Raw genomic sequence first — 10555 nt, 5'->3', positions numbered from 1 at the left:
TTTGAATAATTCCCAGCTTTAAAGAAGCCAAATCAGTTTCTTTCTCTCACCTTCCCGGTAACCAGTGACAGCTGCTGTAGTGGAAAGAACTCCTGGCCAGGAGTCAGGAAACTTCATTGCTAGGCTTGGCTTTCCCACTTAGTAAGTGTGAATTTGGGCAGGTCATTTAACCTTTGTGCAGAGTGATTTTGAAGTTCAGAATAGGATCATCTATAAGAAGTATTTTGAAAAATAAAAAGCTTTATACAAATATACAATAGTATGTGTGTGTGTATATGCGTGTATCTAAGAAAAACTAACTATCAATAATAGCCACCTATAAATGTATTTGTTCATATATGCATATGAACACATATATACAGATATATACATGTATGTACATAAAGATACACACACATACTGGCTAAATTAAAAACTTTTACTATTTAGGATTTATGTCCTGCTTGCCCCTGAGTCAAGGCAGTTATAGATTAATACACAATGCTGAAGTGCAATGAAGAACCCTAAAAAAGGAGAAAGTCCATGTAGATTACATTGAAGAAGTATTTTTTACTGGTGTTCTCTTGCTCTTCGTTGATGGTTGAAAGCAAAGCAGATGAGGGCACTTTTGCAGTAATAATAACAGGTTACCAATCATTTACTGAGCACCTCTGAATTCCCCCACCCCAAATAAAAGTTAGAATCTTACCAATAACCTACATCTAATCATAAGTTTCATCTATATCCTATTCCTCTGTGTCCCCTCTCTGGGTGATAAAGTTCATAGGCCACCTCTGCCAGGGTTTTCAGGAAGTAACATCTGGAAGGTGTCACATTCCCATAATGGGACACAAGGCACACATTGGGCTTGTTCCCTAAGGTCAGTAAGACTGTTAATGTAATATTCTTTTGAACCTTTCTCATAGTGATCATATAAGATTAGAGAACAAAATGACAATCATGAGAATAAGTAATCTTCCCCTTAACTAGTCCTACACCACCTGGTAATTGTTGAGGACCCAGTACTCTTCTGAATAAATTCAAGTGAACTATATTCCTTTTTATGTAAGCACAAATAAATTACGAGTGAATTTCATTGTGAGGCAGAGTGTAATACAAACACCTTGGATTCATAAGCTCAGACAATACCATTCTATTTTGAAATCATCCATCAATTCCCTTTGATCTTTATTTAAAACAACCAAAACAAAGCTTTGAATTTTATGGTCTCAGTCCTCAGCGTGAACAACAAATATATTAGACTGTACTTTTAGTGGACAGAATAGCATTGATGGTCATCTATCTCAAATTAACAGTCACAGAATAATCACTAGATTAACATTAGGACTAGCAAAAAAATGGCACTTGAGATTTCCCCCTCCTCCCCCACCCCCAGCCTTTAAAAAAATGATGATGCATTTTACAATGGATTAGAAATATCTGCACAGATGGGATGGAAACAAAGAGCAAGAGCTGATCACTGACTACCATTCCATACTTTGTTCTCCTGCTGAGGTTTACCTCATCACTTAACCAGAGCAATAAGTCCAGGAACATCTCCAGGCATTAAGAAAATGCTCACAACTAAGACATAAGTCTTTTAGAAGTTGGAGTTTCTTCTCCAGGCTAATACTTCTATTTTCTGATACTCACAAAAAAAGAGTTCCTAAGGAAGAATTCTGCAGCTATGTATTCAAAGCTTGCCACCTTAGAACCATATGTGCCTTTAGAAAAAGGACACCTCCAGAAGCACTGTCCCACTTAGTATCACAGTGTACTTGCCAAAGAGGCTGCAGAGAACACCGGCCCATATCACAAATGGAGCCTATCCCAGCCTCTCTCCATGCACAGAGAACAAGAGGAAGCAGTGACAGCCACATATTCTATTCATTTCTTGGATGTGCATTTGTGAGCTCACATGTCGATGGCAGACTCCTTAAGCAGGTGCAGAATAAACAAGAAGAATACATTGGGAATGCTGGTCCTTGTGATTAGAATTTAACCCGTTTCACGGAGCAACTGCAAAGGGACAAAATGTATGCAAGTAAACATAGTCTCATTGACCCAGGACTCACCTGACCCCTCTTGTCCTCCTGGAGTTGTAAATACCTACCCAGATGGGCAGAAGTCAGCTAGAAAAGAGACACTGGAGAGAGGGAGAAGCCCCAAACCCTTAGTCTTTATATGCACCCGCCACTCTGTTCAAATATCCTTTTCACTCTGATTGGCTTCCGGTTTTCTCACTGCTCCCTGCCTTTGAAATGTTCTCCACTCAGCAGCATGCACGGTTAATGTCTCCAACTTGCCCAAAGCATCTACGCATGTCCTGGGCACGTATGTGTACTTCCGGTGACCCAAAGTGACAGTCAATGCGAGGTAGCTTCTTGTAACTCCTTTTCCTGGAGACTTGTCTCTCTCCCTTTCATGGCTTGTCTTGGCTCTTCTAAAAGGCTAAAGGAGGTTATCTATTCTCCTCACCCACATGTTACAAACCATACAAACCATAATGTGGCTCTGTTTCAGAAGGATGGTCTGCATAACCAGCATATCACTGCCAGAAAGAAAACACAGGTTCTACATTGGAACCCCTATCTTGTCTCCCAAATCAAACACCTCCCAAAACACTGAACCCATTGTTGCCTTTCTATCTGACACCTACCTACTTAGGTTAACAATATTTCATTTCTAATCTGATTTTCCCCTTTTTTTCTTTATAAAGGTTTATTTAGAGTTTCTTCTGACACAGTGGAAGCTATGGGTTGTTTTCTGGAAAAAAAGAAAAGAAAAAGAAAAATTCTGTTATTCCTAGAGTCCCATACCATAATACAGAATGAACATGTGATTTTCAAGGAGTAGTAACTGGAATAAATTTGTTTGTCATTTCATCTTCATTTCTTGATTGCACAAATTAATATTCAGGTGAAATTCTGCCATAATTAGACAAGGGAGTTTCCAAGTCACTTTCTTGGGGTGAAATTTTATTATACCCATTATTGAGTGAAAGCAAAAGAAAGCTTAAGAATCATTCAACTATGCATAGACTTTGCTATTATAAAGATATTTGCTGAAATGGCAGATTTCCAATAGACCATTTTTCAATTCCACCATGACCATTTTTGATAACCAGAATGTGATAGCATGATTACCTATATGTAAATTGAATTTTTCAGCCCTGATCTACACAGGGACTACAAAAATATCTTTTTAAAACCATGCTTAATTGAATTTAACTGATTCTTGCCAAATAGATAAATGTCAGCTTTCCCTACAGTGTTTTTCTCCAGTGAAATTCAATCAGTAATGAGATTTAACATTTTCAACAATGAATTTATAACATGCTAAGTTTAATCTTTTGAAATCTTGAAACAGACTACTGTACCCCTTCCCAATTTCTTGGGGATGGAGGTGTACTGAATGTCCTCTCAGAATTCTCAAATGTTGAGTTATTTTTGATTCAGAACATTTCCACTGGTTGCCCTTGAGTAGACATGCCATATTATCACATTACCTTTGGAATCTCTTTAAACCGTGACCCACATTCTCAGTAAGGCAACTAGATATGAACACCTTCTTTTCCACTGACATTTTTTTTAATGACATCCCACTTGAGTAACTGGTCACCTTGTAAGGTCTCAATCCATTGAGCTGAGTACATGTGATACATATTCCTATGAACTGTAGGGACTTTTGTTTGTTTTGCCTATCTTGGAAGTACCAATAATTTTAATATTGTCCCACATATTTGAGTTGTAAAGTTCACAGTATTGTCCTAGACAATTTCATTCCTCAACATTTCTCGTACTTTCTTCACAACTTACACACCAATTACACATGTGTGTGTGCACTCATATATCTACAGTTAAAGACTTAAGTTCTAGCTTAAGTCCCATTTATGTAATTCACAGCTCAGGGTTTTTGATAAAAAATAAAAGAATATTCTTTTATCTTTGATAAAAGAATAAAAATGTTAAGCTCTTAACATTTATTATTGCTCTCTTTGGATGCAGATCGCGGTATGCAATCTTTCACAATAATCTTTTTCACATGGTCTGTTGGAAAAAATCTTGTGAAGTCACTGTCTCCTTGTCTTCACCTTCCCTCTCTGGGTGCCCAGACCAGTCTTCAGAAGTGTGTTTAGCTAACACAGACTTCTGTCTGCTCCCCAGATATCTTCATTTTAATCAAGAATGGGTCTTAATGAATTTCTAAATGGCAGGTTTCCAGACACCCTTGAATGGGGTCGGGGGAACTGCAATGGAAACATTGCCAGTGCTCTGAAAGGATAGTGGAAAGAAAAGTGGCAAATGCATAGCTTGCAATTTTAACAAGCAAAATTGTACCAACTAATAATTGTATTTCCATCCATTATTTCTAATATTTACCTTGCAGAGTGGGTACTATTATTATTAATCCCATGTTTACAAATAAGGAAGCTGAAGCTCCTAGTTGTTTCATGATTTGCCCAGGGTTGGATAGCAGTGAAGCGGCCAAGCCAGGACTCAAACCAGGTCTACGGATGCCAAGCCCACCTACCTGTGCCTGCACATTTTAATAGACTTTGTTAAGGGCTTGGGGAAAGAGTTAGAACTCAAAATCTCCAAGTATCAGCTCCAAATAATTTGGAAATTGTATAGGAAATGATGTGATGTTCAGACCAGAAGATACCTACAGAGCATCTAAAAATGCTCCTTCTTCCATCTTTTTAAACCCATGGAAAGTATAAGAGTAAAACAGAGAAAACATGGGCTTAAAGTCAGAAAGCACTGAGTCAAATTCTGTTTCTGCTAGTTATTATACTAGCTCTTACCTTGGGTAAAATTAGTGTTTGGAGCGAGGTTCTTCCATATAAACAATAAATGTAATAATATCTACTCATCAGCCTACTGTGAGGATTAAGTGAAAATAATCCATATCAAAGTTTCAAGGTGAGTGCCTCACCCCTAGGATGACCTCAATAAATGGTCTTCCCGAAGAACCATTCTTTCACCCTTACCTGAAAGGAAGGAATGATCCTCCTTTCATCCACTGTCATAGTTTATTTACAATCTTTAAATAGCTGGAAGGGAAGATGTTTTTCAAGTGTATAACAATATATTCTTTTTTTTTTTTAATGTTTATTTAGTTTTGAGAGAGAGAGAGAGAAATGAGAGAGAGTGTAATCAGGGGAGAGGCAGAGAAAGAGGGAGACACAGAATCCGAAGCAGGCTCCAGGCTCCAAGCTGTCAGCACAGAGCCTGACACAGGACTTGAACCCATAAACTGTGAGATCATGACCTGAGCAGATGGGGTGCTTAACTGACTGAGCCACCCAGGTGCCCCACAACATTATGGTCCCTGGAAAGCAGCTATACCACCATGGCTAAGAGCATAAACTCTAATTCTAAATTCTAACTGCTGGTTTAAATCCTGGCTCTACTCTTTAAAAGTCGTATAATGTTAGCACATTTGCTCAATGCTTCTGGGCCTCAGTTTTCTTATCTGTAAAATTGGGATAATAATAGCATTTATCTGGTGAGGTTTTATAAGTTAAATTCATTAATACAAGTCAAGTGCTTGGTACAGTGACTGGAACTTAGTAAGTGCTCTGTAAATGCTAGCTATTATTATTAACCAAGCAAATAATCGTGCTGGAACAGTCATTCTCAACCAGGGGTGATTTGGCCCCCAAGGGGACATTTGACAATGTCTGCAAGCATTTTCGATGAGTACAATTCAGCAAGGGGATGACATCTAGAGGGTAGGGGCCAGGGGTGCTATTAAACATTCTAAGATACATAAGATATCCCTACAACAAAGAAATATAGAGTGCAAATGTCAACAGTGCCAAAGTTTAGAAACACTGAGTTGGAAAAAACCATTCCTGGTCAACAGAGATCCTGAGATACTTTCTCAGGGGGCGTAAGAAGTCGCTAATCAAATGTTGCTGGAAAATCAAACACCATACAAAAATCTCACCCTTTTCCATGTCAAGGAAGCTAATATTGGAAAAAATCAAATGATTATTGTCTATATGGGACTATAACACTTCAGTATGTCTTAGAGTTATGTTAAAATACTCTTTTAAAAGAGTAATATTTATTTCTTATTAGAATCATTACTCTAAAATTCATTGAATAAAAATTTGGAGAGTGGATAAGCAAGGACACATGAGGGCTTTAGAGACTGCAGGTCCCATAAAACTTAATGCTCACAAACTTGGAGGGATTCCTTCCCCCACAGGACCCAGCAAGAGATCATGGTCTGTTTATAGTGGATACTGGGTAGGAAAGAAAGTGGGCATGAATTTTCATGCTCCTTTATAGCTTCACCCTCCTCAACCTTACTTACTTTGTGGGCTATGGGGTTATTTAAAGGAAGCTAAATATGAAGTGCTCAAAGTATCTCTTTCCTCACAGTCTCAATGTCTTGGTGAATTTAGTAGGATCTCCAGCTAGGAGGACTCCTTATCAATCCTCTCTGTTACTCTCTATTTATGTTCTCTAGCTTGAATTGAAGAGGGCATGTTGGCAGAACATGCCAGAATTAAGTAAGCCCAGGGGATGTCCTTTCCTTACTAAAGAATAACCTTCAAACTCTGAGGAAAAAAATGAGAGGCTCTCCATAAGAACTGTTGGTCCTGACTTTCATTATTTGGAACTTGATGGTTGGTACTCAGGGAACTAGAAAGTTACAATGAGGTCTCTTCTTCCTCAGTTCATGGAGGGAGATTCTGCTCAAACATAAATGCTGTTCCAATGAACAGAAGATACATGAAGAGGTATGACTCCTTTTCTAATACTTGCAGGTGAGATCTAGCAGAGAGGTTCAAACCTCTGAGAGAGGATGGACTCAGTATTGTAAGTATAAATAGAGGACTCTTTATATAATTCTGATTTTTTTATAGGATTTAAATATAACATATTGTCAAGTTAGCTAATATACAGTATATACAGTGTGCTTTTAGCTTTGAGAGTAGATTCCTATGATTCATTACCTAAATACAACACCCAGTTCTCATCCCCAGAAATGCCCTCCTCAAGGCCCATTACCCATTTCCCCTCTCTACCACCTCATCACCACTAATATGTACATTAGTGCATAAATGTATCAGGTCTAAATCCCCAGAACCTGTAAATGTTACCTTATTTGTAAAAAAAGGTTTTGCAGATGTGACTAAATTAAGAATCTTGAGATGGAGGAGATTATTTTGGATTATCTGGCTGGGACTTAAATGTAATCATGAGTATCCTTATAGGAGGGAGGCAGAGGAAGACGTGACACACAGGAAAGAGAAGGAGGCCATGTGACCAGGGAGGCAGAGACTGGAAGGAAGCAGCCACGGGAAGTTGGAAGAGTCAAGGAATGGATTCTCTTCCTAGGGCCTCTGAAATAAGGGGTGCTCTGACAATACCTCAATTTATGTACAGTGAAAATAATTTCAGACTTTTGGCCTCCAGAACTGTGAGAGAATATGCTTCCCGTGTTTGAAGCCACCAGATTGTGGTCATTTGTTTTGGCAGCCACATGAAACTAATACAGTGGTCATGACTGTAGATTCTCTTCTCACAGGCCTCCATCAGTCTAACCTAAGTGGGAGAAAGGAAGTGGAGGAAGAGGAAGAAGATGAAAAAACAGAAGGCAAGCAAGAGATAAAAGACCCTAAGATCCTCAACATCCTAAAAGGTACAACTCCCTACAACACAGAATTTTATTTTTATACCTCCTCCAGCATTTTATACAGGGCTGGTTTGTAAGAGTCCTGTGGTGACTGACTATCCACTATTCTGTTCAATAATACAGATGGTCTCATCTCCATCATCTTCTACCTCTTATCATATTGTACAATGACGATTGATACCAAGAATTATGTCCCTGAGGCATGCTAGGTCTAAGTCATAAAAAAATAAATGTATTGACAAAATTCATTGTCTTGCTGGTTAAAAAAAATTTAGTCATGCATTTTAGAAAGACTTCTAACTGGAAGAGTTGAGGCCAGAAAGCATTTCTCATTCAACCTACTTTAATTCCAAAATGCAATTAACAGCAACTCCTCAAATCCCAAATACTCACAGCATCTGAAGATTTCCTTAGTACCAGAGAGTCGCAGGTTTGTCCTAAAATATACCTGAGAGGACCAGCTTTCTCACATTTATTTCCCAAGATATGGCAACTCTTAGTATAAAAGCAAGCTTACTTTAAAATTGATTATATATCCTGGCTTAAAATTTCCCAAAGGAAAGTCTGCATTTTGGGGACTGTTTATATTCTTCATATTGCTCATTTGCATCCAGCATAACTGAAATTTAAGTTTAGTTCAGCAAATCATCCCACAGCAAGTGATCAGATAATTACCCATGTCCAAACCATTGGACATGTGCACATGGCTAAAGAATCTCGTCAAGGACCTACAACAATTTGTGAGTGTCCCTCGTGAGTGCACATCTTAATGTGTATTATATTTTGTTTTCTAAGCACAAAAAGACGTAAAGCACATTGAGGCATTTCCATCATGCAAAAGCAGACAAAAAACACATTCCACAATGAAGAATCACAAACACACAGAGAATGGAAATAAACAAGTGAACTAATTAACATACCTCCGAAACAGAAAACCAAGACTTAAAATATTGTACACCTTAGTGAAATAACAGCTGCTCTTATTAAAAACCATATATTCCATTAGTACGGTATTTTGTAATTTATTGCCTGTCCCTCCTTGGAAAAATTATGTTACAGTTATATGGCCCCATATTAAGACTTTTTTGGCCTTTTATAAGTAACAGCTTTGAAACTGGACATTTAGCTATCCATTAAGTCAGTTGCTTAATAAAAGCTTTCTTTTTTTTTTTTTTTTTCTTGTTCTTTAGAATGAGTCAAGAGAATGATTCAGGGAAATCATAAATGGATTAATTCAAGATGATGAAATTATAAAATGTAAACGCACCCCTACACACACACACACACACACACACACACACACACACACACACACACTGTGTTATCCACGTGTCGAGAAGTCACATTACCCATATGTACTGCAGATTTCTAGATTTCTATTTTGATGATAAAAGTAGTCCAGAATAATGCCTGGGATTGAAAGTCCCACAAACCATGAAAATTTTGAAGGATTTTATGTAGAGGAAAAGGTACTTAAGGAGGCTGATATTACCAGGCTTTTTTTTTTTCCCACTTTCCAAAGAGAATCCTATGGGTTGTAGCCCATTTTCCTGTTTGTTAATGTTAAAATGCCCTGTATTCTGCTAGCACTTTCTGAAACTCTTAAACTTCACTGCCTTCCTGAGAGAACTCTGCCCTGAGGGAAAAAAATAGTTTTCTTCACCCAGGGCCTTTTTCCTTGTATTAATATTAATATCCCATGAGAATATTAGCTCTGGAGGAAGGAATTTGGTGGCAAAATTCCATATTTACTCATGAAATCCACCCCCAACTTCCACTCACACATTTTAATAGGAAAGTCAAAGGAAAAGCTCCCATTCCTACTGCCCTTTCTTCATGCTTCCCGTCACCTCCTTCTGACACCCACCCTGGGTTTTTTTTTCCTGTTGGTTTTTGTTTGTTTTTCCTGCTGAACCAAAAGCCACTTTTACTAGCAGAGGCTCTTCCTTAGAGTATCCTTTGTATTTATGAGAGCAGAAAAGCATTTAAGTTAAAAAAAAAAAAAAAAAAAGGACTGCCTTGGCCTTGGCCTTGGCTAGAGTGTGGAGACAGAAAATGGTGTGTGTCCAGGCTATAGGCTCTAACGCAACCTGGCTGCTTTCCCCTCTGCCTGGCCCTGCATTGTGGGCTGCAGGAAGTATATATCAAAGTCTCACGCACCATCAAATCACAGTCAGATTTCAGTAATGTAGTGGGCTTGACAGCAGTTGTCACTGCTTCCTCTCCTAGAAATGCTGTTTAGACTTGCTGAAAGAAAAGGAACTCCATGGGGCCCCTGGGTGGCTCAGTCGGTTAAGCGTCTGACTTTGGCTCAGGTCATGATCTCACAGTTCCTGGGTTTGAGCCTCGCATTGGGCTCTGTGCTGACTGCCAGCTCAGAGCCTGGAGCCTGTGTCAGATTCTGTATCTCTCTCTGTTTCTCTGACCCTACCCTGCTCATGCTGTCTCTCTCTCTCTCTCTCTCAGAAATAAAACTTAAAAAAAAAAAAGAAAGAAACTCCTTGGTGCTAATCTTTAAAATGACTTTTAAAGGGCTGTTTGCATATATGAGTGAGGAGGCACATGAACTCTGGAGCCACTCTCTACATTCAAATGTAGCTCCATACTTGATCTTGAATAAGTTAATCTCTTTGGGCCTCAATTTCCTCATTTGAGATATAGTTTTGAATGAAAATGATAATGTTGCAGATTTTCATAATGTTGTGAGGATTAAGAATTAAGATATGCGAAATGTGAGGCGCCTGGGTGGCTCAGTCGGTTAAACGTCTGGGTTCAGCTCAGGTCATGATCTCACGGTTGTGGGTTTCGAGCCTGGCCTTGGGCTCTGTGCTGACAGCTAGCTCACAGCCTGGAGCCTGTTTCAGATTCTGTATCTTCCTTTCTCTCTGTCCCTCCCCTGCTCACGCTGTCTCTCTCTCTC

The 10555-nt window shown here is 38.8% G+C and overlaps 1 protein-coding gene across 1 annotated transcript in view; it reads right to left on the bottom strand.

The window, feature by feature from the left end:
• Positions 1–2562: 2562 nt before the first annotated feature.
• Positions 2563–10555, bottom strand: part of CEP128 (centrosomal protein 128) — a 402179-nt gene continuing 394186 nt past the window's right edge. Inside the window, exon 27 of the mRNA XM_077750720.1 lies at positions 2563–2745. Coding sequence (XP_077606846.1) covers positions 2744–2745 — 2 coding nt within the window. The 3' untranslated portion in view covers positions 2563–2743. The remainder of the gene's footprint in view (positions 2746–10555) is intronic.

The sequence above is a fragment of the Crocuta crocuta genome, unplaced genomic scaffold, assembly GCF_008692635.1.
Source record: "Crocuta crocuta isolate KB4526 unplaced genomic scaffold, BGI_CrCroc_1.0 scaffold186, whole genome shotgun sequence".
Lineage (NCBI taxonomy): Eukaryota > Metazoa > Chordata > Mammalia > Carnivora > Hyaenidae > Crocuta > Crocuta crocuta.
The sequence above is the reverse complement of the archived record's forward strand: the minus strand, read 5'-3'. Positions and strand labels throughout refer to the sequence as shown.